General features: G+C 55.0%; 2 protein-coding genes across 2 annotated transcripts; one reads left to right on the top strand and one right to left on the bottom strand.

Moving 5' to 3' along the window:
• Nucleotides 1–3,551: 3,551 nt before the first annotated feature.
• On the top strand, nucleotides 3,552–13,328 carry CSDC2 (cold shock domain containing C2). Its single transcript, XM_065046170.1, is given in 5 exon segments — nucleotides 3,552–3,637; nucleotides 3,639–3,768; nucleotides 10,542–10,807; nucleotides 11,094–11,216; nucleotides 11,463–13,328. Coding segments are annotated over 5 exon segments (753 nt in total). The 5' UTR covers nucleotides 3,552–3,566; the 3' UTR covers nucleotides 11,626–13,328.
• An 892-nt stretch (nucleotides 13,329–14,220) lies between these two features.
• Nucleotides 14,221–26,364, bottom strand: PMM1 (phosphomannomutase 1). The gene is made up of 8 exons (XM_065046157.1): nucleotides 26,152–26,364; nucleotides 25,948–26,065; nucleotides 24,973–25,049; nucleotides 24,692–24,783; nucleotides 22,306–22,405; nucleotides 21,390–21,465; nucleotides 17,927–18,042; nucleotides 14,221–17,226 (listed from the first exon to the last, which is right to left on the bottom strand). Exons 1-8 carry the CDS (start codon nucleotides 26,224–26,226, stop codon nucleotides 17,104–17,106), a joined length of 777 nt encoding a protein of 258 aa, XP_064902229.1. The 5' UTR covers nucleotides 26,227–26,364; the 3' UTR covers nucleotides 14,221–17,103.
• Nucleotides 26,365–26,989: the final 625 nt, after the last annotated feature.

The raw sequence follows: 26,989 nt of genomic DNA, 5'->3' as shown, positions 1-26,989 counted from the left end.
GGCTGAATACCTGGGAGAACAGGGGAGATGGCGAGAAGGAGTAGATTTGGACAGAGACCTATCACACTTCTATTTCTAGCCCATCCTTGAGCTAATACTTTTCATGCTTCCAATAGCCATGTCCCTTCGGGTGCTGTTGGGTACCCAATATGAAGGTGGTGCATCTCAATCCAGCCTGGTCCCAAAAAACCAGCGATGAGCCTGGCTTCATACTGGCTGGTGTCTTACGGTTGAGTCTCTGGTGGCTCGTAAAATGCAAGCACTATACAAGATCTTCTAGGGTGAGGGTGTGCAGAATCTCTCCCTCCTGTATCAGTTCTGTGATTGCTAACAGGGGCTGAACGCTGCAGGCAGTTCCTTGGTGAGGGTGTCAGGATCATAGAATCACAGCATGGTTGGGGTTGGAAGGGACCTCTGGAGATCATCTAGTCCAACCCACCTGCTTGGGCAGGGTCACCCAGAGCAGATCGCACAGGAATGTGTCCAGGCGAGTCTTGAATGTCTCCAGAGGAGGAGACTCCACAACCTCTCTGGGCAGCCTGTTCCAGGGCTCTGGCACCCTCAAGGTAAAGAAGTTTCTCCTCTACGCAGCTATGTGTGGTGGTGAAACTTGTAAGCACTTTGATATATACTCTGAGGAAACTGAATTGAAACGTGGGAAGAGACACCACAAGACCTGAGTTTGGCAATGTCTCAGCCTCCACCAGTAATGTCACAGGCTGTGGGAAGTGATTTCCAGTTTCATGCTTTGCCGATAACACCCTGATCCCCAGTGATGTGTGCTGGGGCCTTCGTACACCTGACAGATATTGCTCTGTTACCCCCCAGGTTCTCCCTGTTTCATAAGCACTGTCTCCAATGTAAAAATATAAACAAAAGCCAAACTTTGCCCTGTAAAACATGGGTGTTGTCTCAACTCAGCTATTGATAGCGCTCAGGGTTACACTACATTTAACGCTGCAGTGAAAGGTATCTTGGTGTCGGAGATTGTGTGAACAGCCTCATTTTGCCGAGTGTTCTTTTTTTGTCCCAGTAGTACTGACAAAATGAATATTCACAAACCTGCAGTGCCTGAACACACCTTTCAGTACATAACCATAAAGTCTCTAGAGTCTCTCTCAGCAGTATTGGGGCTTTTCTGACATTGTGGGCATGGTTCTCAGTTGCTGGTTTTTTTTTAACCTTCGGCTGCTGGAATCCAGGGGTTGCACAAGGGTCTTTGTGGCACTCAGAGAAAATCCCAGACATTCCTTATTCTCACAATTGTACAGGAAAAATGGAAAATACTATCTGAAGTTACCTGAAGGCTCAGAAACTGGGAGGAAAATTAAAGAAACCCCCAAGTTGTTTTGTTTAAGATCTCCTCTGCCCACACATCCCCACGGCTTTTGGGGAAAACAGGATTAGGGATGTTGGAGGAGCTGAGTGGTAATTTGCATCTAGGCTGCTCTGGCCCTCCTTTGATTGACTCCAGAGGAATTACGTATCTTCTCACCTACCAAGTCCTCCAAACTCTTGCTTTTGCTTCCATCTCTGCAGGCATCTCTGGCATCCCTGCTCCCACTCTCTGTTTGATCAAAGCTTTCCCTCTTCTTCTTTTATCATTTTTGCGTGCTTTAGACTCTCTGCCTTCCCTGCTGCAGCGCATGCCCAGAGCCACCTTCAAACGTGCTGTGAGTTCCCACTCCCTGAGCCTTTGGCGACTATGTGGGAGAGTCCGGTTCTGACGCTCATCTCCTGTGCGCAGGTTATTTTGTTCTACACATGTAGCTGTGCACACAGCTAACCCTCATGTGCCACCAGTCAGGCAGGGGAGTACAGGTATTTATGATATTCCATGTTAAATGAACGCACACATCCCCAGCACTCTTCTGGCCTCCGGCTGTTTCCAGCTCAGGGCTCTCCTGGACTGGATGCATAGAGCTGTCCCCCAGGAGAGGACGGACCATCTCAGGAGAAACCTGGAGAGCTGGCTGGGCTTCTCCTCCCCTTCTTTTGCAAGTGTTTCAAGAGCATACTGAGGAGATGAGCGCTGTGGTGTCTGTAGAGGGTGAATGGGGCTCCTGTTTTGTCACAGAAAACTGCCTGAAAAGTTGCAAGCAGGGTGTAATGGGCAATGGCAGAACCCGGCAGCATGTGGGGTTTCAGTGCTTCTTGGCAGCCTTGCCATGGGCTGGGCTCTTCTGTCTGTGGAGCCTTTTTCTGCACTACAGTTTGTTGACAGGAGAGACACAACTGCTTTGTGTCCCTCTGCTAAAGCCCCTGGCATAGACACAGATCAACACTCAGCTACCCGGGTGGATGGACACAGCAAGGCAGAGCAGTCGTGACCCCGTCTCCTGACACTGCGCCATCCCTCACGGCTTCCCACACAACTTTTACACCACCCTGCAGACCCAGGGTCTTTGGTGGAACAGGTCCAGTTGGAACCATCATGTTCAGCTACTTAGAATGACTCGAGGAAAGAGTCATATTTAAGAAACCAAAACTAACCCACACCCCATGTCATGAGATTACTGTGACAGCTCCTTGCAGTGCTTACACAATGCCATGGCTGTTTGGGGTCCTTACAAATTTTATTCCAGGATCACAGAGACCTGCATGGTAAGGTGCTGGTGTGGTCCACTCTTCTGCTCCAAAATGAGGCCAATGTCACCTAAATTCCCCCAAAAGGATGCCTACCCAGCCTGTTCTTAAAAACCTCCAGTGATGGAGACTCTGGTGCTTCCCCAGGCAATCTACTTGAGTAATTAACTGTCTGTTCTGTTAGAAAGTGTTTCCTAATGTCTAGCATCAGTCTTGCTCCTTGCAATTTAAACCCCATTACTCCTCGCCCTATTCCTTAGCGGATGCAGCAGATTGATTTGTATCCTCATCACGTCACCCTGCACCCCCAAGAGAGAAGAGTCTCGGGTGAATTTATGACGTTGCCTCTGCCCACAGTGCTGGCTCCCCCAAATGCGGTGACACCGGCACAGGGGAAAACAGAGGGGAAAGATCTTTTGGGGTCAGGCGGCTGGCATAGTGCACTGCTAGAAATGAGACCCTGAGAAAGCACCTGTGGTTGTGAGGGCCACAGGCCCAGAGCAGGGGGGTGTGATGGTGGGGTGGATTTGTGGTATATGCCCCCCCATGACCCTCTGCTCTGCAGGGGGGTCACCAGGTCACATGTGGGTGCTGGGGGGCTGCAGGCTTGGGCAGGTGGGGAGAGCAGCTGCAGCAGGACCGGCAGGACTCAGGGTGACAGGGGAGAGGTTTGACCCATCACGGGGGACCCCTTCTGGTCCAGACCTGGCCTCCCAGCCCCATCCCCTCCCTGGTTCCTTCCCACACCGCAACCCAGTGTCCCTGCAGCCTGTGGGGCTGCCCCACTGCATCTACCTGTGCCACCGATGCATGTCACTTTGTGTAACTGGAGCGATGCAGCCCCCAGGGGCCGACCCTTGTCCCCTCCAGCCCCCCATCCAGACTTGCTCCTTTAAGCCTAGCTTGGAAATGACCAGCCTGATCCCTCCCACCTGCCCGCTCCCCCTGGCCTGGCCCTGACGTCAGGGGAAGGCGTGTGGATGCGTGTGTGTGCGAGGCGCACATCATACACACATCAGACACCGCGGATCCATCAGCAGGCAGGCAGGCAGAGAAAGCCCCCCCGAGCCGGGCTGCAGGCGAGACCGCTGCTCCTCGCACGGCAGCGGAGGAGCGTTGGGCCCTGCTGAGCACCGATGCTTTGCAGAGCTCAGCTCCAGGGAGCCCATCGCTGCTGAGGAGGTGAGTGAGGGGAAGCACAATGGCCATCCAGCTTGCCTGGGCCGTTGTAGCTGAGGGCTAAACTTTGCTTTCCACCTTTTCTTTTCAAAGCTGATTTTTCCTTTCGATGGCGGAGAGGTGCGAGGGTGAAGCATGACTTCCCTCCTAAGGTTTGGTTATTCCCCACCAGCCTCAGGAACAATGACTCCTCTAGGGGTGGCGGTGGTGGTGTTGTACGCCTGCTTTGGCTGGGGGGCAAATAGCCGGGGATTTGCCACTGAGGGCTGAGATCAGCTGGGACCCAGCTCTCCAATTGCCGGATGAGGGCGAGGTGATTTGTAAAAAAATGTGTCTTAATAAAGCGGGCTGATAATGATGGGGACTTGAATGGGGGTTTCTTTGGGACTGGCTGCACTATTCATTCCTGCAGATGGCAAGTTAGAGCCACAAAGGAGGAAAGAAGGGCACAGACGAGGACATTTGTGCCAGGTCTTTGAACAGGCACTATTCTAATTAAAAAACAAAACAAAACAAAACCCACCTACAACAAAAAACCCAAATCCCACAAACTTGGTATTTGGGAGTGATGATTATGCATACATGCTTAAAAGGTAAATCAAGCCTCCATGATGGCTTCTGCCTTTGCCTCCCCTTTGCATCTGGCAGCCTGCTTGCTTTCTCCCGAGGCCTCCCTGAGAACTGGGCAGCCCGGTACTGCCTAAGGGAGCTTTTTATAATTGATCCATAAAGGTGACATTCATATTTTAGCGCTAAGCGAGCTGTATCATAGGCAAGACTATCTTGGCAGAGATCGCTGGAGTTGTGAGCATGATTGGCTTAGCTGGGGAGGGGACGCTGTCAGTGTGTATTCCCCCCCAAACCGCCTAGTTTATATTTCCTATAGTAATTTGTCTCAGCAAAGGGGTTTTTAACATGCAGGATAGGCAAGGAAATTGCTTTGCTTGGTATTTAACTCTTAACGTCATGATCTAGTAACCAAAAAAGGGGGGGGTGGGGGTGTACTGAGATGCTTTCATTAGCATCGGACAGAGACAGCATTTATAAAAACCTGCCAGACGCTGTGGCTGTGAGGAAGGGAGGATGGAGAAACCAAGCCCGGTGAGTGCTGTGGTGGCCTTGCTCGTTGTAACCCCTGCTCGTTGTAACCCCTAGTCGTGGTAACCCCTGCCCAGAGCCATTCTGGTTCCCCAGCTGGTTTCTGCCCTTCACGGCAGCCCCCCAGGAGATGCCAATTCGAGATCTCTAGTGGCTACCGTGCTGTTGGTGGCTACCTCGACACGTGAATGTGCCAAACAGCTGAAAAATGGGATTTTTGGTGTTGCACCAATCTCTGGGGACACGCTGCTGTGTCTGGAGGGGTGTAGCTCTTCTCTCTTTCAGCCCGTGTCTAGACAGGCCAGGTCTGGGGAGGGCATCAGCCTCCTCGAGGATGGCGGCAGGCCAGAACATCACTTTCCCTGCTCCGTGGGGCGAGGAGATGGCTGCCAGCAGCCAGCTGCCGAGATGAGGTGTTTTTGTGACATACAAAGACCTTTTTGCTACTGGGGTGGAACAGGGAAGTAAACCTGACTCCTAAACTGAGGGAACTAGCAGTCATGGGAGATGGAGAAAATGTGATGGTGAGCAGCAGGCAGAGCCCATGCGGGAGCTCGCTGGGAAAGGCAGAAGAGGGAAAATAAAAATAACCTCCAGTTCCTAGGCTGAGGCTGGGGGAGCAGCGGCACTCGGCGGACCCAAGCACGGTGGCAGACAGCTTCGCAACTGCAGTTTGCAAAGGGACGTGGTGGTGTGAAAGGAAACAGCCCATAAAGGCAACGACAGATCGTGTCCACAGCCAGAGTGTGACAGCCGCTGGCAGAGCTGCTGTCCATCCATCCATCCATCCTGGGCAGCCTGGGGGTTCTGGTGGATGGGAAAGAGCACAAAGAAGCGCTGCACAGGAGGGCCGACTCGCCGAGGGCGATTAAGCCAATTAAATATGTATTCCCCCGCCTGGCTTAGGGATGTGTGAGGGGTTTTTCTTTCGCTGCCGCTAATGAACGGGGAGTGGCAGAGGCTGGTGCCTCTTCAAAAGGCTCCTTTCCCCCTTCTGGGGGACCTGGAAAGGCTGTTTAGTTAAACAAGGTCACAGCCAGCACCCAAGTCAATGTGTTTGGCTTTAAAGAGAGGGAGAGAGACAGTGATTTTATTTGATAAACCGCAGACCTTTCAGTCCTTGGTGATGAATGGGGTACTTGGATCTTGAGATAAAAGCTGATGTGTCTACTGCCTGTCTGCCTTAATTGGCCTGGGTTTCTTCCTGCCTGCGCCTGCGAGCGCTCCCGACTGTCAGCTCGCCTCATCCGAAAAATATAAAACCAAAGCTGGCTGCTGCTGCCAAAGGAAACCCTGTCACCAGAGGGCTCTGGGGTTTTGCTCCGAGATGGTTTATTTGGGGAGGGGGAGAAGATGGACAGGGTGGGAGGAATGTTTTTTACAAACTGCATCCTTACAGGGAGTGCTGGGTTTGCTGCTGCTTACACACATCCTTGGCTCGGAGGTCTGTCCCCCTGGGAGACCCTCAGAGCAAAACCACTGAGGGAGGACAGGGAGAGGGAGGTGGAGGTCCAGCAGCAGAGGGGGCTTTCGCTGGAAAGGCTTCCCATGCCCCACGGCACAGCCGGGCTGCTGCAGCCTCTACTCGCTTCCTTGGGTGACCCGGATTTCATCCCTGCACCATATACATGCGTGGGGTGGACACGGTGTCGTGGGTGGTGTCTGCCAGGCTGGGAGAGACCTGGGCTGGGAACAGATGCTCTTGGCCCTGGTGGAGGTTAGCATGGTGATGGAGGAGAGGGGGAAAATGCCTCCCATACCCCCTCCTTGTTGCCTGCTGGGGCTGCGGCATGGAGAAAGGGCCAGGGAGAGGATGGTGGATTGGCACACAGGGAGGAAAGAAGGACATGAGAGGCTTTCCCTGCTCTCTGTCTGGGCTGGGAGAGGAGGAGACATGGGTGAGGACATGCTGTATCCCCCCCTCTTCTCTCAGCCTGCTTTTGCCCTGAGTTTGATTTCCTCGGTCCTTTTGTTTGCTGTGGGGATTTAAATGAGGTAGGAAGCAGCATACAGTTCTGGAGCCCCCTGTGGTGCCAGAGCTCCTGCTAAGCCTCAGCTTCACTGGCACCAGGAAAGCTGGGCATTCAGCTGCCGGGCCCCAAAGCTGACCCACAAATTTGGGGTGCTCAAGCTAGGCGCTGTAGAGGGGCAGAGTGCTGCTGGCTGTGGCAGCCAGCCTTGGCCTGGGCACAGGACAGGGGCTCCAGACCCTGGAGCAACCTCAGCTGCTGCCTGTGGGCTTTCTCCTCTCTCCCAGCAATGCCCAGCATTCTCCTGCTGCCCACCACTGCTTGTCCCCTGAACCAGGGAGCCTTCCAGGGCACCCCAGCCTGTGCTGCTCACATAGGTGAACCTGGAGCAAGCCCGCTCTTGGTTGCCACTTCATCTGCCCATATCGTTTTGTCCCTGCAAGGCTCCCTTTCTAGCACACCCCTTCCCCTTCACCTCTTGATTTTCTTTTGCCTCTGGGAAACTTCCATTTTTCCAGTCCTTTGAGGACCTGCCAGAGGAAGCTTTTTCTCCTGGCACCAATCAACCCCCTCAGCATACTAATAGTTTGCTCCAAGCATCTTTATTCAGGGTAAATACCCTCCATTGTCTGTAGTCTGGTGGGGGAACCAAAAGGCCTTGTCAGCAAAAGTGTGCACAGAGGAGGCCCGCCATGGTGAAGCCATTTTCATAGTGGCAGCTCCATGATGTGACAGAGAACCAAGGGCCGGTCCCCCTAAATCGTCCCACTTAGAATCATAGAATAGAATAGTTTGCATTGGAAGGGACTTTCAAAAATATCTAGTCCAAGCCCCCTGCAATGAGCAGGGACATCTTCGACTAGATCAGCTTGCTCAGAGCCCCATCCAGCCTGGCCTTGAATGTCTCCAGGGATGGGGCATCTACCACCTCTCAGGGCAACCTGTGCCAGTGTTTCAACACCCTCATTGTAAAAAATTTCTTCCTCATGTCTAGCCTGAATCTCTTCTCCTTTAGTTTAAAACCATTACCCCTTGTCTTATTGTAACAGGCCCTGCTAAAAAGTCTGCCTTCATCTTTCTTATAGGCCCCTTTCAAGTACAGAAAGGCCACAATATGGTCTCCCCCAAGCCTCTTCTCCAGACTGGACAATCTCAACTCCCTCAGCCTGCCCTCACAGGACTTGTCCAGCCCTGACACCTCCTGGGAAGGCATTGAATCCTGCAGGGACACTTGGGGACCACATTGCTTTATGCTGCCCAAAAGCAGCCAAGCTTTTGTTCATCAGCACAGGCTGAGTGGTTGGATGGGGAGCACAGACAGGAGCAGAGAAACAGCTTGGTGGCTATCTCAGCTTTTGGGTGTCTGGCTTGGGGGCTTTCCAAACTCCTCAGGCACAGGGGCAGGAGATGGTGAGCCTGGGAAGGGGAGAAGGAGTTGCTGAGCCAGGGTACAGGGGAAAGATGCTGAGACCAGGCACAGGTGCAGGAGATGCTGAGCCCAGTGGGTCAGGATCCAAGCAGCCCAGATATGGGGTGGGTTGTGCAGCAGAAGGTGCCTGTGCCTCAGTTGCTTCATGGTAGTGAGGGGCTGCTGAAACGCATGAAGGGGGCAGATGGGAAGCCAGCAAGGGGAGAGACATTTTGGAGGGGTTTGCAGCTGTGGCTGGAAGTCTTCTCAGAGGGCAGGAGGAAAGTGGTGGCTTCTGCCTTAGGGTAGGACTCTAGTGTGGCCTCTGCTGCCTGGACCTCAGAGTGAAGCTCTGCAGGGCTGGGAGGGGTCAGCTGTCAGGACACTGAGGTGTGGATGCACACCAAAGCTGGGCTGGTGGCAGTCAGAACCCAGTGACAGGCAGATCCCCTGGCAAGGAAAGCAGGCATAGGTGGGTGAGGGGAACAGGAGTCGCCTGGTCCTTCCCCGAAACTTCAGCTGCTCTAGAAACCTTTTCCCGTGTCCTTGGTGCCTGCTAATTTCAGAGCAGAGGTGACCCCCTTTTACAAGTCCCTGCAGGGCCTCTGTATCTCAAAGGGCCAAGGATGAGTCAGAAACCAAATTAAATATTCTCTGGGTTTCCTGGTGTGTGCAGGTGTTGTCCCAAAAGATGTCGCATGCCCCAGCGGGGTGGGAAAGGCTGGAGGCGGTGGCGGGGAAGGGGACAGTAACTTCATGGAACATCAGGCTCCTCAGCTCCAGGCAATGGGGAAACCCCGAGCCTGAGGAATGATGGAGGTGGGTGACCCCCACCCAGCAGCCCCAAAGAGTGGTGCCCCCAGGCAGCTGCTGGCATGGGGCACCCCAAGACAGAGGCACCGGGCATCAGATGCAGCAACTGATGGGAAGAGAAATTGTCAGAACAAAGGCTTTCTGAGCAAGCAGACACAGTGCTGATCACGCAACAGAGAAGCTTAAAAATGGGAAGCTTAAAAATGCACAACACCCCCAATTTCTTGCTCCTGGGTGGTTCTGTGAAGACGGCCATGCCCATGCTTGCTCTGGCTCCTGCTCTTCAGCAGGCGTCCTGGCTGTCAGGCCATGTCTTGCACATCCTCCAGCAGCCAAAGGTTGCAGGGTTTCTGCCTCTTGGGGCTTTAACTCCTTGCAAACCACATAATACCAGCCAAAAACTGGAGCCACATGACTGCAGCAGCAGGAGGTTGTGCTTCTGTCATGGCTTGTCTGAGGTGCCTGATGGTGTGTGTGTGCTGCCAGTGTCTCCACAATAGCCTTTGTGTGTCTCTGCCCCATAGGGTTGTACCCGGGTGGGCAACGAGCCACTGGCTGTGGCTGGGGTTAGATCCTAAACCACATAGCGCTGAGGCACCCTCCAGCAGTAGGGAGACCTCAGACCCCTGACCTTGACCTTCCCGTTGTCTCAGCCTTTTTCCTTCACCCTTTTAACAGAAATCTCAGGCAGGGGAGAGATGTCAGAGGCTGGGGCTGGGGGCCAGGCGTGCTGGCACTACATGGGCATCCTTCCCAGAATGGTCCCTGCCCTTGGCAGCCCATGCTCAGGTGCTCCTTCTCTGAGGGTGTGCTTTTTAGCAACTTCATCTCTAATATGGGGGATTATCCTGGAAAATAAAAGTTAAAACCACAAACCAGGCTCTTTCCTTCCTCAGGACCGATTTGCTGGAACATCCCAGGTTGCGATTCCCAATGCTGAGGATTGGTGTGCAGTACCAAAGGCCAGCGACATGCTGCCTGCCCCCACAAATGTGGGGCTGGGAGCAGAGGGGGCAGTTACTATAGAATCATGGAGTATTCTGAGTTGGAAGGGACCCTAAAGGATCATTGAGTCCAACTCCTGTCCCTGCGTGTGACAACTCCAAAATTCACTCCATGTGTCTGATGGCATTGTTCAATTGCCTCTTGAATACTGCCAGGCTTGCGGCTGTGACTGCCTCCCTGTTCCAGTGCTCCATCACCCTCTGGGTGAAGAACCTTTTCCCAATGTCCAACCTAAGCCTTCCCTGGCACATCTTCCTGACATTCTCTCGGGTTCTGTCGTTGATTACCAGAGAGAAGAGATCAGCGCCTGCCCCTCTTTCTTCCCTTGTGAGGAAGCTGTAGCCATGATGAGGTCTCCCCTCAATCTCCTCTTCTCCAGGCTGAACAAACCAAGTGACTTTAGACTTTATTCCAGGCAGTAAACTGACCCTGCCAAAAGCCTCCTTGGGGTGCCTGTAACTGGTCCCTTCTTTGCTCCCCAGGTTGCCGATAGCAGACTCGTGTGCCCAGGTGCCCTTTCTCCTGCCGCCCAACTGCCCATCCTCAAAACGGAGGAGCCTGCCGACCCCACCATGTCATCGGACCCCAGCGCCCCGCCGGCGGTACCGCCCCTGCACTCCCCCAAGTCACCGGTGTGGCCCACCTTCCCCTTCCAGCGGGAGGGCAGCCGCATCTGGGAGCGGGGCAACCTCCTGCTGCGGGACCTGCCCAGCCCCCTCCCCACCAAGAGGACCAGGACTTACTCAGCGTAAGTACCCAGCATGGGGCAAACGCATTTGGGACTGTCCAGCTGAGCTGAGCAGGGACCATGGTCACCAGCTGCACCCAAAGAACCCATTATACCTGGTGCATGTTGCCATCACGGCACCTGGCATCACTGCGCCAACCTGCCTGGTTGCTGCGGGTGGTTGCCGTGCCCTCTCTCAGGGAATGCCACATTTCCACAGCAAACCCGTGTCACAGCAAACCTCTCCCCATGCTGCCTCTCAGGTGACTGCAACTGGTGGGACTTCTCTCTGCCTTTCCTCCCGCAGGACAGCACGTGCCTCTGCTGGCCCCATCTTCAAGGGCGTCTGCAAGCAGTTCTCTCGCTCCCAGGGCCATGGGTTCATCACTCCTGAGAACGGCACAGAAGACATTTTTGTCCATGTGTCTGAGTAAGTTGGGGGTTATGCGGTGCCGGGGGAGCTGTACCATCAGTGTGGGGCTGGACACTCATGGGCTGCGGTGGGAATGTCTCCATGGGGTGGGGATGTGGCTCTGCCTGTTCTCTACCCCCAATCATTGGTGGGTTCTCTTTCCCAAAGTGCAGCTGGTGGGTGGGGTGCCTTTCTTGGTGCTGGGTGGTCTGGGGCAGGCTTCCAGCTTTTGGCCCCAGCCTCACCGCCTCTCCTCTCTCACAGCATCGAGGGGGAGTACGTCCCAGTGGAGGGGGATGAGGTGACGTACAAGGTCTGTCCCATCCCTCCCAAGAACCAGAAGTTCCAGGCGGTGGAGGTGGTACTCACCAACCTGGCTCCCCACACGAAGCACGAGACGTGGTCCGGCCAGATAATTGGCTCCTAGGTGCCTGGGGGGGGCCGCCGGCTGCTCAGCCCCACAGAGCAAGCCTGCCCGGCCGCTTGCAGGGGGTGCAGGGGGAGCCAAGGCAGCAACGGGGCCGGGGCTGCCCAAAATTACGCAGGCATTTGCGTTCAGTGTCTTTTATAAGGTTACGGTTTCCTTTCTCTGTGTGTGTTTGTGTCTGTTGAGGAGGACAGGGGAAGCAGAGCCCTCCCCTGCCACCCCCCAGCTCTGGGGCAGCGCCGAGCCCCACGTCCCCTTCCTTGCCCCTGAAGCCATGGGAACAGGGGAACCTGTCCTACCCCCTGGCACCCCGGCTGCCCTGGGCTGAAGCAGGTGCTGAGAGCTGGAGGGGTCTAGGGGGGCTCAGCTCGTCCTCCTGAACCCCGCTCTGGCAAAGCAGGTACCCTGCTTGTTCCCACTGCCCGCTGTGCATGCTGTGGGGCTGGGGGGAGACAGGGCAGCGTGGGGCAGCGTATCACTGTGCAGGGACTGGGTGGCTGAGACCCGTCCCCATCTGAGCTGGCAGCTCACTGCACCCACCTGAGCCACATCCCTCCAGCAAAAGATCTCAGGTCAGCGGTGCCATGGGGAGGCGAGTGGCTTACAGAAATAAAAAGTTCAGTTGTAAGGGGCGAATGGCTGCTGGCAGGGCACAGGGGTGCTCGGCGTTGTGCCCAGGGTCGCTGCGCCTGGGTGTGGGTCAGGGGTGCACTTGGCGCCTCTGTGCTCCCCACCACCACTGGGCTGGTAACGCACTTTTCTTGGCTCGGTGCTGACATGGTTTTGGGGAGATGGCCGCCTTCTCCTCTGCCTCCCCTTGTCCCCCCAGGCCCCTGGGGACTCCCCTTCCCACACGTGTGTGTGTGTGTGTCTGTGCACATCTGTAGCTTGCAGGGGAGGGCGAGGGGCTGAGGGGTTTGAGTAGCCTTGGCCATGGGGTGAGCGCAGCCACCTCCTCCTTCACTCCTCGCTGTAGGCAGGGTCTTGTATACAAAGCACAAATTTCAGTTTTGGTCTTCTCCGCCATACTGTGGCCAGGCGGGCTCCTGTGGCCCTGGGGAGGGACAGTGCAGAGGGTGGCGGGCTGGGGCGGCATGAACTCATCTGAGCCTGCACTGACCCCAGGGAAATGGTGCCTGCACCCATGCTCTGGAGATTACCAGCATCTTAGGGGGTTTATTTCAGAGCAGGACAAGCAGCCCTCTGAGCGGGAAGGATAACGGTGGCTCCCCGGCACCCACTTGATGGGAGCCTCAGCTCTAGTGGAGAGCATTTTCCACCTTTCTGGCTGCCGCTGTTGCGGTGGGGACAGGGGTCTGCTGTAAGCAGGGAGAGGAGGGTGTCAAGGCTGGTGTCATGCAGGACAGTTGTGGATTAGGGGTGACCGCCATGTGCTGCCCCAGCCCAGGCTGGCGCGGGGACTGTCCCAGGACCCCACAGCCCATCTCACTGCCAACCCAAAACCCGGCTCACCCAGGGGCTGCGGTGACGCCAGCTCAGGCCCCACGCATCCCTGGGACATGCAGTCAGCTTGGCCAAGGCAAACTGTGTTTGATTCTTTTTTTTCCTCCCTTTTTTCGGAAATAAACTAAAACCCTAGATTTGTTGGTGTTTTTACAATTCTGGTGTCCTTCCCACCTGTCTGACCGTGTTTCGACCTTTGTAACATTGGCAATAAACCATTAAAAGTGACTTTCCCTTGAGCGCTGCCAGTTCCAGCTTTGTCCTCTGTGTGTGTGCGTGTTGCAGTGGGGACGCTCTTGGCTCTCCCGGGTAAAGGACCTGGAGCGTGCAGGGACTCCGCCCTGGTGTGGCTGCATCTGGAGAACTGCGCCCAGTTCTGGGCTCCCTGGTTTAAGAAGGACAAGGAATTACTGGAGGGAGTCCAGCAGAGCGCTATGAAGATGATGAGGGGTCTGGAGCATCTTTCTTAGGAAGAAAGACTGAGACAACTGGGTCTGTTCAGCCTGGAGCAGAAAAGGCTGAGAGGGGATCTCATCAATATTTATAAATATCTCAAGGGTGGGTGTCAAGAGGATGGGATAAGACTCCTTTCAGTGGTGCCCAGTGATAGGATGAGGGGCAACGGGCACAGTCTGAAGCACAGGAGGTTCCATCTAAACATGAGGAGAAACTTCTTTAGTCTCAGGGTGCCAGAGCACTGGAACAGGCTGCCCAGAGAGGCTGTGGAGTCTCCTTCTCTGGAGACATTCAAAACCTGCCTGGACACATTCCTGTGCGATCTGCTCTGGGTGAACCTGCTTTAGCAGGTAGGTTGGACTAGATGGTCTCCAGAGGTCCCTTCCATCCCCAACCATGCTGTGATTCTGTAGGATTTATCTAAACAGCAGCACAGACTCACCCACCTCCTCACAGTGTGTTCCAGTGGATCCTGGGGTCCTCCAGCCTTACTCTGGGGTTGGGGGGAGGGCAGACCCTGAGCCTGTGATGGGAGGCTGCTGCCCACCAGGAGGGGTGATCAGGACCGGGGCTGGTCCTCCGCTCCTGTGGGGATTTCAAATTGCGGCTGCCTGCTGTCTTGCTGCATGTCGCCCCAGCAGAGCCCAGCACAAAGCACACACTGCCTCCAGCCACTGCTTGTTGTAGCTTTAATATGATTGATTTTGTTTTAATATATATATGTATTTAAATATATTTATTTAACAGTTGGTATCAGCCAGACAGGAGCTGCCCATCTCGCACAGATACGGAGTCATATGGCACAATGGTCCCCAACGTGGGGCCTGTGACATCTGCTCGCTCACACACACGTGGGGAGAAACCCCCTTTAGGCCATGGGCACCCACCGGGAGAGGAGCATCATGGCAAAGGGGTCTTGGAGATGGGTGTGCACTGTCCCCTATGTGTAGGGCTCCCACCCCACTGCTGTGCCTCATCCCTGCCTGCAAAAACACAGGGCACGCAGCTGGGGCTCAGTGGCCATGCTTGAGCAGATGACCGGATGACCCTCAGAGGTCTCCTCCAGCCTCAACCATTCTGTGGCTCTGAGACTCTCGGGCTGCCATGACTATGGATTCCATCCTCCTCCTCATCTTTCCAGCAGGACAGGGTGTCCTGGCAGGAGGTGCCTTCAACTAGCCCAAGCTTGGTGTAAGACAGAGACAGGAATGGGGAAGTGTCCTGAACTTGCTATCACCCATGCACATGTGAGCTCCTGAGCAGAGAAAGCGATGGCTGGTGCCTCCAAGGTCATCCCTGCCTCTGCCCTGCTCACTCTGCAACTCCCCCCACCCTGAGCAAGGGGTGTGCTGCCACCAGGAGCAGACTTGGACAGAGCCAGCCGTTCCCTTCAAATACACACGGCATCTCAGCACCCCAGGCCACCACCGTGCGTCGTGCCTTCAGGCCAGGCCCTGCTCTTCATGGACCACCATGCCCTCTAGAGATCCTGCTGACTTTGAATAGACTTACAGGAAAGATAAGCCCCTAAACCCATACATAACCTGATCCACAGTGAAAAAGAGAAGGAGGAACTACAAAACACATGATTCCTCCATGGAGGTTGCAGTGGAGGGCCAAAACCAGTGGCCTGTGAAAGGGTACCTTGCAGCCAGGCTTCCCCAGCAGGTCCTCTTCTCCCACGCAGAAATTTTCTCTGCATAGAAAGAGGAACTTGTGCATTTTGGAGAAATTTCTGGATGCCGGGCAGACTGCTGCACTCATGCAAATGTGATGTATTACAGCTCTGATGTGCTGTAGATTTAAGAGATGAAGGTTAGGTGGAGGAGACAGCACCCACCAGCACTGGTCATGCAGCACCCAGCTCCTGTGGCCAAGGGAGCAGTGCCAGGGTCCACTCAGGACTGCCTGTGACAACGTGGGAGCCCTGCCCTGGGTCTAAAATCACCAACATACCTTGCCTGAGGAACCTGGCCCCTTGGTCGAGTGGCAGTAGCCAGCTGAGAAACTTCTCTCTGTAGACCAGCTGCCAGGTGGGAGACGAAGAGCAATGGTGAGGAAAGCAGGAACAGAATCAAAAAGAGAAAACAAGACCAAGAGAAGGGGCAGTGCCACACCAGGAGGGATGTGCTGAGAAAGGCTCCCAGGGAGCAATATGGGGAGCTTTTGCAGGAACCTCTGGCACGTTCCAGGTCCACAAACTCCAGATACATGTGCCCTAGGGAGCCATAAGCAGGACACAGCCCTGGAGGGGATCACTGAGCTCCTCCTGAGCTCAGAGTTGTGACTAATGTCACCAGTGCAGTCACACACCCCAGCATAAGGGCCAGGAATAAAGGGGCCAAAGGGTCAGGGACCAAAGGAAAGATGTGGTTTTGCAACTCACGAAGACCGAGGAGAAGAGGGGAGCAGGAGGACACGTGACAGCTGCACTGGAGAACTCATGTCCCTAAAGGTGACCACATAAACCACGCACGTTGGACAAGATGGGTTGGAAAGCTTGGAGGGCACTGTTGCATGCGTACCTCCATTGGCACAAGGAACCGGGCCTGGCCTGTGTTGGTCCTCTCTGAAAATGTCTCTGTCAGGATGATGGAAAGCTGAGCACTGTGAAGGAAGGGGACTCACCCTGTTCTGAATGCCTTGTGTAAGGTTTTGTCACTGATACATCTGTGACACCTAATGGACACGGGGGGGAAGGCTGCTGTGAAGCCTTCTGTCCCCAACAGCTCCGCAGGGTACTCTGCACAGGCCAGGCACCCGGGGTTCTCCAGCTGCACCGGGCAAGGTCTGACTTCACAGCTTCTGCAGAACACAGAAAATAAACCCTTAGTAGCTTTTTGGGGTATTTTTGTAAGCTAAAGAGAGAATTAGTTTCTTCATGCACCTGAGCAAAAATTAGAACTGGAGCAGAGTTATTTGTAAAACTATCTTTCCCAGGTCACCTGTAGGGACTGGCACAGGGTGGCACCAAGGTGAAGGACATGGTGATGTTCTCCATTAGAATGCACAGCACTGCAAGGAACCAGGGTCTCAGCTACTGCTTCCTACCACGAGCTCAGGACAAACAGCTTTCCTGGCCTCTGGCTGCAGAGCAGCTCTGGTGAGGGCACCTCAGCAGCCCCATCCTCCCCAGCCAGGGGCAAGGGGCAGAGAAAGGTGAGACACATGTTCCCTCCTGCATAAGATAAACAGAGTGGAAAAGAAGAGGTGGGGGAGCACGGGATGGACACACACACATGCTAGTGTGACTGGCCCTTTCAAATGCTTCCTGACCACAAAAGCATCTGCATCACCGCCTGCCACAAGCCGAACTGTCCAGAGAGAAGTTTTGCTGGAGGTGAGGACGGTCTGGTCCCACAAGCCCCGGCCACAGGTGGGGAGTGCTGAAAAGCTGCTCAGCAAAGGCACCTCCTGCACACACACCTGCGTTACCTCCTGACCACCTCTGGCAAGTGTTATTTTTCTGTCTACCCCTGAGGAGATTCCTCAAACAAAGGTGCTTTTCCTGGTGAGGGGAAAGAGTGGGGCTGGGGCAGGGCTGCGGGGACTTGGCAGTCAGCACTCGTTTGCTCTCTCTGGAAAGAAGATTTCACGGCATCGCTGGACTGTGTCCTGGGGGGACTGGACGCTGTGTCCCACCGTGCGGGGATCATCGTAGATTTCATAATCATTCCCTCCCTGCAGGGGAATAGGAAAAAGGGAAAATGTTAACGGGCTGTCGACAGAGCACCCTCATCCATCAATCTGCATCTTGCTCTGTCCTGTGAAGAGCTGGGGTGGGAGCTGGGGCTGGGCAGGCAGGGATCTGCTGGGGAGAGGCTGCCAGGGCTTTGCTGGCCCAAGGAGGCAGAAGAGGATGGGCTGGGAGCCCTGCTCCCTCCCCTCTTCAGAGGATGGGGAAAGTCCTACACCAGCAAAACTTGCCCAGAAGCCTGGGGTTAACCCCTGCCCTGCCTGTGGAGGGGCTAGCAGAAGGTGGGTGGGCACATCTTGGGGGGGCAGATATTGCCATCATCTGGAAAGAGTTGAGTTGATAGCCAAGCTGGTCTACAGCGGCAAGGAAGCATCATCCTCCACCATGCTGAAGGGAAGGTGACGCTGTTCCTGCTGTTGAAAAGCCCTCTCCTAAGCGCTGGGGGTTCATGTTTTGGGTCCTGAGGGCTGCAGGAGTGGCTGCCCCCCTCCCAAGGGTGCCGGGGGGAGGAAAGTGATGCTGAGGTGGATCTGCTCCCCAGCACAGTCAATCCAGGGTGATTTTCCCACGGCCCAGCAGGCCTGCAGCCATCACAAGCCTGCTGCAAACAGGCATCACTTGAGAGCATCTCTTCCCTGCCACACGAGAAAGTGGCCATGTGTGGGGCGAGTGGGGCATACTCACAGGGGTGGTCTCGTTCCCAAAGAAGTGGATGGTGTCAAATCTCTCATCATCGAGCACGTTGAGGCAGTAGCGCTTGTCCCAGCCCTCTGGGAAGACGTCAAAGCTGATCATGCCACCTGCCAGCAGAAGGGAGGGCATCAGGCAACGATGGTGGGAGCTGGCAGGGTGTCCCCCAACCCTGAGATGGGCAGGAGAAGGGGAAAGGGCTGGATGTCTGTGGGGAGCCCCCAGCCCAAACAGCAGCGAGGCACCTGCTCTGCCTTGGGCGCCTCTTCGGCACTTGGCTAGGACAGTGACAGATGCTGTTCCTATGACAACAGGCTAGAGTGACATCAGCGTGGCTGGGGTGACATCAGCACTGTTCCCCTAACTGCAGGCAAGCTGGAACCAGGGGGCTGCAGGGGGGGATGATGGGGTGGGAAGTCCCTAGAGATGCATCTTTTCGGGGAGATTTGAGGTCAAGCCTTGCAGGTAGCATCAGAATGTTCTGTGTCCCAACAGGGGACAATGTCCTTGGAGATTGGCACCACGCTCTCTCCTAGACTTCTGTGCAGACATCGCTGGCCCTTCTGCCAGCCACTGCTCTGATGCTCCTTAACCCCACAGGGACTGGGGGCTCTGGCACCCTAGGAATCATAGAATGTCCTGAGTTAGAAGGGACCCACAAGGATCATCAAGTCCAACTCCTGTCCCAGCACAGGACAACCCCAAAATTCACACCACGTGTGTGCACACACGAAGCAAACCGCATGCACTGTGCAGTTCAGGGATCCCAGCTGGCTGCCCTGCAGGCCCCCAGCAGGCTTTGCACACAGATCAAGTACCTTGCCACGGAGGTACCATAAACACGTCAATATAATCGGGGCATGACCTGGACCTGTCACTTCTCGCCAGGAGAGTCAAGTGCGAGTTGCTAACATCTGGAGGGTTATCAAGGCAGATGGGCCAAATGTACAGAGGTGAGGGAGCTTTCCCTGAGAGCATATGTACGCGTGCACATGGACAACCACAGCTACCAATGGTTAACGAACCTCCCAGCCCTTGCTCATAGACCAGGCAGAGTTTACCCCAGCACTGAGCCACCTTTTGGGGGTGACTGGAGGCAGCTCCCTCCCCGTCCTCTAGAGCTGCCCCGCTGTGTGCACAGGCTGCAGAGTCAGACCCTTGTCCCAGCACCAACACAGGTGACAGGTTCCTTCCAAGCCTGCGACTCAGGGCACACGGATGTTGGGTCTTCCTCAGAGCCAGAAGGAACAGGGATTTGAGTTTTGATGTGCATCCGCCTGCCAGTTCAGGTCTCTGCTCCTCTTGGTTTCAAGGGGACTCTCTCCAGGCAATCTACTGGGCCACCAGCAATCCTGGAGTCTCACGCTCTCCCTCTTCATAGATCTCTTAGGAAGGGGGTGAGTAGACAGGTCACCACAGGTACCCACAGGCACAGTCCCTGCTGCAGCAGCGGCCCCGATCCCCCAGGCTGTTCAAATGTGCACATCCTGATGCCATGCTTCTCTCCTCCCTAGCTGGTTCCCATTGGTTTGGAGATCCCAAACCAACCTTCCTTGGAGGCTGAGGAGCTGGGGATGGAGCCTGTGTGCCCAGCTCGGGGCAGAGGATTAACCACCGGACAGGATGCCCCAGGCAGGATGCTGTGATATGGATGGGAGCAAGTACCCTACCAGCTCAGGGATGTGGATGCCCCCAGGCTTGCAGCAGCCACCAGCATCAGAGCAGGAGCTAAACTTGGTCGACCTAATTAAATTCCTTCCTGATTTTGTATCCAAAGCCATTTATTTGTGAAAAACACCGCATTTCGCTGCATTTTGGCTTAAAAAACAGAGCTGGGCAGCAAGATGGGGCTCCTGATGCCAGCTGGAGAGGGTAGGAAATCAAAGAGAGAAGTCGTGTGGAGGACAGCCAGAACTGTCCCTTGTCTGGGCAGAGCATGGGTCTGGGAGATCTCGTACCACCTCTGGGACTTGTGTCCTCCACAGTCCGGGACAAGGCACATGGAGCCAATTTGGCAGAAGAGCCCCATTTCTGTGTGTCCCCGTTTTTGGATGCCTGACCTGAGACACCCTGCGTTTTCTTTGTGGAGGAGCAGGGTGACCACAACTCCCCTTGTCTTCATGCTTTTACACAACAGGTCCAGGCTCTTCATGGCAGCTTCCCAAAGTCAGAGGAGAAAAGCCCATTGTTCTGCTCTTGTTGCCCGTGCCTGCAGGGACATGGTGGCAGGGACTTTGTCCTTATCTGCTGTGACAAATGGTGTGTGTCAGTGCTGCAGGCAGCCCCTGGCAGGATGCTGAAGGCAAGGGGAGGCTCTCAGGAGGAAAAGCCCTTGCAGGACCAGAGGGCCAGGCCTTCAGTACTGGTCCACACTGGGTGCAAGAGTGGGATGTCACCTGCTGCCTCCCAGCTTCATCACCCTCTTGCCCTTTGGCTATTCTGCCACATGGCACCTTCTTATCTCACACATACCCACCGCTCTGCTTCAGCCCCACCACTTACACACCCTCCTTTTCCTCCCTGTCCTGGCCAGACTCCCAGCATTGCTCGAGTCTCTCCTTTGATTCCTTGCCTTTGGGAAGCTGGCTGTAAGAGCGTACCTTCACCCCAAGAACTGGCTCCGCAGAAGGCCACAGCATGGAGCTGCAAACTCCCTGCCTCTCAGCAGTGATTCCTCAAGGAAAATATTTCCCTCGTAGCCAATCCTCCCAACAAACCCCAGAGCTCAGACATGCTTGAGGCTCCTGTCTCCCTTCCCAGGGAGGGCTGTGTGTGCCTGGAGCTCTGCTGGCCACCTTGCTGCTGACACTTGAGCCAGGACAGACCTCCTGGGCAGGGGTGGGCTCTGCAGAGCTGGCTGGAATTAAGGCAGGGATAACGTCATGGGACAGAAACCTGCCTGGCTGGCTGAGTCCCAGAGAGGCAAACGTGCAGCACCATTTATTTTCATAGAATCATAGAATAGTTTGAGTTGGAAGGGACTTTCAAAGGTCATCTAGTCCAACCCCCCTTCAATGAGCAGGGACATCTTCAACTAGATCAGGTTGCTCAGAGCCCCGTCCAGCCCGGTCTTGAACGTCTCCAGGGATGGGGCATCTACCACCTCTCTGGGCAACCTGTGCCAGTGTATCACCACCCATATTGTAAAAAATTTCTTCCTCATGTCCAGCCTGAATATCTCTTCCTTTAGTTCAAAACCATTACCCCTTGTCCTGCTGTAACAGGCCCTGCTAAAAAGTCTGTCCCCATCTTTTTTATAGCCCTGTTTCTCTGCTGTCACCCTGCTGTGAATGCCAAGGTGACACCCCCATGGCAGTTCTCCAGGAACAGAAGTTCCTTGTGCTCTTACCAGGATCTCCAGGTCCCCAGAGGAGCAGCCAGGATTCCTGCTCCCTTTCCCAGCATTTTATGGGAAACACGATAAAGAGGTGAGGCCAGGGAAGCTGCCTCCACTCACCTCGAGAGAAACGCAGACCTTTGCCAGCAAACTCCCTCTGCAAGGCTGCCACAAACTTCTCCCGGATCCGCTCTTTCTGCGGAGAAGAAGGAGAGGGAAGGAAGAAGGGTTTGAATGATTAGATGTTCATAGTCTACCAGAGTCCACCATAACTGGGCAACTCTGGCTTATTGCATTCCCCTTTCCCACCTGCTCCCAGTATAATGACATTTAGCCAGCTTTTACCAGTCCTGCCCTGTGCCTGCGTAAAAGGCCACCAGCTCAGGACAGCTCCAGGAGGTTCCTGGGAAGAGCAGATCCCAGCCCTTCCTTGGCAATGAAGTGCAACTGCTTCAACTTTCCAGAAGCCCAGTTCATGAACCAGAGCCTCCAGCTTTGCTGAAAAAGTTTTGCAAAGTCTTGACAAGTCTCTGGATGCCAAGACTCCCCGACTCCAGGCAGAAACTGCCTGGGGCATGGGCCAAGCCCTCCAGAGATCTGCCCAGCATATCTGCTGTGGCCCTCCCAGTCTGGAAGGCCCATTGGTTCCAGCTCTGTTGGGGTTGGGGGAGTGGGAGAGAGAAGACAGCTTGTGGGCCTGAAGGGATGGTGCAACCTGAGAAGTTTAAGTCTCTCTGAGGTTTTCGGTGCAATTCTACCTTTGGTTACTGTAGACAAGGAGACGCCCTGTTAAATAGGTACCTTATTCCCTGGGGCCTTCCCACAAGGAATCCTGCTGGCCACCCTACTACATCGGTGGTCCCCAATGAAGTCAAATTCCTCCATTCATCTGTGTCTCATTTGCTACTATGAATAGTTATGCTATTAATTAAATGACAGCTGAGAAGATGAAAATAAAATGGGGGGCGTGAAAAGACATTTTCAGATGAGATTTCGAAAGTGGTATACAGGGACAGCCTGAGTCTGGCCCGTCTACCTTGTCCAGCTCAGAGAACTCGATTCGCTCCTCTGGCGTGCAGCTCCGACCGATGGGGGAGATGTTCAGCATCCCGTTGCGAAACTCAATGAAGGTTCCTCTGTGGGTGGGCAAGGGTGCAGGGTTACTGGGGCAGGGAGAAAGAAACCAGACCTTTCCAGGGACATGCAGGAGAAAAGCCATGCCCACTCATGGGTGCTTCAAGTCAGGTATCAACAACTCTGCTTATGGTCGACAAGGGAGTCATAGTTTTATAAAAAGAGACTGTGGGAGAAGAGAAATAAACAGTTCCTGTGTGCCCTGGGGAGAGGCTGGAAGCAACAAGCTTAGGTGAGGTGATGGGAAATATTTTCTAACGTTGTAATAACTGCAAGGACAGCTATTGCCTGGACTCAAACAACCACCAGATGAGACTGTGGCATCTCCACTGCTGGAGGGTTTTGAGAAATGTTGCATTGAAGCTGGCAGTACCTTGGGGCAGTGGGATGGAACAGGTCAGTGTAACTCACTGCTGAGGTCTGGTGGCAGGCTGATGGGCAATCAGAACCTCCTCATGGGATACAAATCAGGTAGGACCCACAGGGCATTCATATCTCCTGTTTGTTCCCTGCACTTTTGACTGCAACTCTTATCTAAGCTCTCATGGACAGGACCAAGGCCCTGCTTGCCACCCTCACCTTGCACTGAGATCCCTAGGCTGTTACTTCCTCGGTGGGTTGGTTCAAAGCACTAAGCCAGCAGAAAACTGCTCCTTTGTTTTCTCTTTGTCATAAACCCAGCCAGTTCTGTTTGCTTGTCACCTTGGAATAGCTCACCTGGGGGTCAGACAGGTACCAGCACTGGTGGGGCAGAAACACGAGGGGATGGCAGCACTGCCGACTTGAAAATAGAGTGAAACTCTTGTGGAAACCTAGCTGGAGCAGGGAGATCCTCTTCTATGACCAGCTGACGAGCCCTGAGCTCATTAACCCTCTAATGTCCAGCTGAGGAGCCCGGCACTCATTAATCCTCTGGTGGGGCTCCCAGCCCTGCCTGCTGTTTCTCTGTGATAAAGTGCTTACCACACTGAGTCTGGGGGAAAAGCTCCACCTCCTGTCTCCTAACACAGTGAAGAACATCATGGGGAATGGACACACGGGCAGCCATGCCTGAAGCCTGGGAACAGCAGCATCGAGGGTTTGCTGGCTCATGCCGCAGCCCAAGACTTGGGACATGAGGGTTAAAGTCCTTGCTTTGCTAGAAATCCCATAAGCCTAAATCCACAGAGGTGCTTGGGAGCTGCAACTTCGCCCAGCTGTTGGGCAACCAGACAGCAATGAGGCAACCAAACAGCCTGGAGGGTTCTGGGCCCAGCCTACGCTTTTGGGGGAATGTTCAGCCAGCAGTCCTGTCACAAGGAGCCACTCTGGCCCCTCTCACCGGTCCTCCTATTGCCACATGCTGACTCAGATCAGGCAACTAATCTGGATTACAGTTTAGCAACATTTACCAGCTAAATTTTGACCAGACAGCTCTCCTGCTGGGGTTCATTGTACAAACATGAGAGCAGAGCAGGAACAAACAGGCAGGACAAGGAGAGGGCAGAGCCGCTGCTTTCAACAGCACTGCTGGCTCATGCTGCCTTGAAGCGTTTGTGAAACTGTGGTCTGAGGGGTGGTTTGACGCTGCACCCAGCCTGGTTGAACTGCAGGACGCCTCTGAAAGAGGTCCCCCTGCTCTCCCCTTCCACCTCCATGCCATCTGTTCCCCCTCTCTCTTTTCTGTGATAACAGGACAAGCCGATCCAATGGAAAACTACTCTTTTCTTCCCTGGCAGTGGCGTAGTCTTCCTTCAGAGGAGATGTACCGACCCAGTTCAGCCTGTGGCTGCAGGATCTCATGGAGGAAGCAGACAGGACGACACAGTTGAGCTGGGCAGAGCAGGGCCAGCCCAATTACCACTGGCACCAAGAGACACAGGCTTAGAAACAGAGTGAAACTGTGTGCTCAGGCGCTGGACCTCCCATCTTAAGAGCCATTGTTTGTCTGTTTGGAAATTCATATGATCAATGATGCCTGATGCCCTGACCAGTAACGAGATGGTACCATCATCCTAAATGAGATGCATGCAGTGGCTGTACCCTGCTTCCCAGGGAGGAAAGTCCAAGGGGCAAAAGAGCAGGCATTATGCTAAAAAATAGTGCTGACTCTCCAGAACAAAGGTCCTCTTCCATTATTTGCCCACAGTGCCCAGCTCAGTGGGACAATGATCCTACACAGGACCTCTAGATGCTAAGATAAAACCTGGAGCACAACAAGTCCAGTAGCTCAGCTGTTCTTAGGAGAGCCCTGGAGTACAGAGCTCCCTAGAAATCAGGAACGCTACTGCATGGGCTTGTGTCCTTACCGTTTCTTGGGCAGCTTCAGCAGCGCCATGTAGTTGAGACAGAAGTTGATTAGATCCTGCAGCAGCTCTTCCCCCAGGTGGTCCTGAATGGCCTGTGGGAGGAGAAGCGGGAATGAGGAAGGTGCTTGACCTTCCATGAAACTCACCCAAGAACATGACCTGGAGGAGTGGAAGATTCAGATCTGGCATTTAGGGAGAAGAGGCTGCCCATCTGCATGGGGCCAGGCACTGCTCCCCATGGCATGCAAAGCACGGGGAATGAAAACCATGGCTGGACCTACCTGCTTGGAGACCAGCTGCCCATTCTTGTACTGCACTGTGCCGTTCTCTGCGAAGACATAGTCAAACTTATCGATAACTGAGCGGGGAGGAAACAAAAGAGGAAACATGAGTAGTGCTTGGGAAAAGAGGCCAAAAGGACTGGGCTCAGAACTGAGCCATCCTCCTGGTTCCTTAGTACCGTGCTTTCCACATCTTCCGTGCTCCACAAAGGGCCACCCACCCGCCTGGCTCTCCACAAAGCGGGCAAGGAGATTATCTTCTGCTCACAGGTGGGGAGCTGACGCACGCGGGGGAAATGACCTGAGCGAGGTCACGGGCTGAATCAGTGGCAGGACAAAGATAAGGGCTCCAAAATGTCAGGCTTTCAACCACGTGTGTGCTACTCCACTCTCTCTCCTCCCCTTCCCACCGTCAGGGAGCTGGGGTGATGCATTTACTGGTTATCTAACTCCAGCCCCTCCTGCAACCCAGACACACAGCTGCCGACTCAGCCATCAGCCTCAGCCGGGAATTTCGCCGTTTCCCTCCATCACCGAGGCAGAGCTCGGAGCCCGGCTGCGCTTGGCATCCATGCCAGAGAATGAAAACAAGGCGGAGGGAGCAGGGGCTGCCCCGTCGCCCTCCAACTCTTTACCCCATGTCCCTGTTTGAACACGATGAGGACACCCCCCGGAGACCCCCAGCAGCAGGGAGGCAAAATTTGCAAGGGGCTCCCCTGCCCACTGCGCGGGGGTGGTGGGGAGGGGGAAAAGCTGTCAGAGCCCAGATGAAGCTCGTACAAAGCCGAGGCCGGAACTGGCAGCGTGGGCTGGAGCATCCCTGCCTGCCGGCCCCGCCTGCGCTCCGCAGCGGCAGAAAGCGCGGAGCGGCGGCTCCTGCCGGGGCATGGCCGGCAGCCCCGAGGGCGGGCTTAGGGTCAGATTTAGGACACAGGAGAACCCCCCCCCGGGGAAACCTCGTCGGCCGCATCTCACCTTCGTCCCCGTCTCCCAGCTGCTCGGCTATCTTGGCGTAGTCCGAGCCTCCCACCACGCCGATCTGCACCCTCTCCCGCAGCTCCCGCAGGAACGCGTCCACCTCCGGCGCGATTTTCTGGAGGGGAAGCAGCGTGTGAGGCCACAGCCGGCTCCGTCATCTCACCTGGGCTCCCTCCCCCCGTGTCCCCCGTGCCTTGCTACCTGCCGAGCCGGCGTCAGGGTCCCGTCCACGTCGAAGAGGCACAGCACACGGCCCCGCGCTGCCGCCGCCGCCATCCCCGCCGCCGAGCCGGCCTCTGCGGGCGGGAGGCGGGACCGCGCCGGGGCGGCGATGGCGGCCGCGCCGCCCTCCAGGGAACCAGCGTGCGGCACGGCGGGGGCGGCCCCGGAGGACCCCTCCACCGTGCCCCCATGTGCCCGAAGGCCCCTTCAATGATGCCTTAACGTGCAGGTCTTGAACGGCTTCCCCGCTTCAGCTCTTCCTTTAAATCCTTTGCTTTAGAGCCCTAAGGGAGGACCTGGGATTTTGGGAGGGTGGTGTTTTCACGTTTGCTGTTATGACTGCAGTGTCCCCCCTGCATTTACGGGCTGGATTGAGCTATCTGGCAAGCTCAGCTCCTCTGGGGGTCCCTGTGTCCTAAGGAACGGGAGAGGAGCAGGATGCCTTGTCCCGGTTAACTCCGATGCCTCACCTCACATTTCCAAGAGGATGCTGCTAATAGCTGATATTTTCACTGGAGAAGTGCAGTTTTCAGCTTCCACCCCTCTGCACAAAGCCATATCTATTTCTTGCAGTAACTTTTGCTTTGACCCGCCTAGCAGTTACCACGAGTCATTTAGGATTTAATCAGACCATCTGGTCAGATCATATTCATATGGCTCTGTATTATGCTGGCCTGATACGTAATGGTGGACAGCATGCCTGGCTGCCATCTCCTACAATAATTCCTGAATTATTTTCTAATGTCAATATGTGGTGACAGAACACTGGAACAGGCTGCCCAGGGAGGCTGTAGAGTCTCCTTCCTTGGAGACATTC

The sequence above is a fragment of the Columba livia genome, chromosome 1 (assembly GCF_036013475.1).
Source record: "Columba livia isolate bColLiv1 breed racing homer chromosome 1, bColLiv1.pat.W.v2, whole genome shotgun sequence".
In the NCBI taxonomy this organism is placed as follows: Eukaryota; Metazoa; Chordata; class Aves; order Columbiformes; family Columbidae; genus Columba; species Columba livia.
Note: the sequence above shows the minus strand (reverse complement) of the source record. Positions and strands in the feature narration are given on the sequence as shown.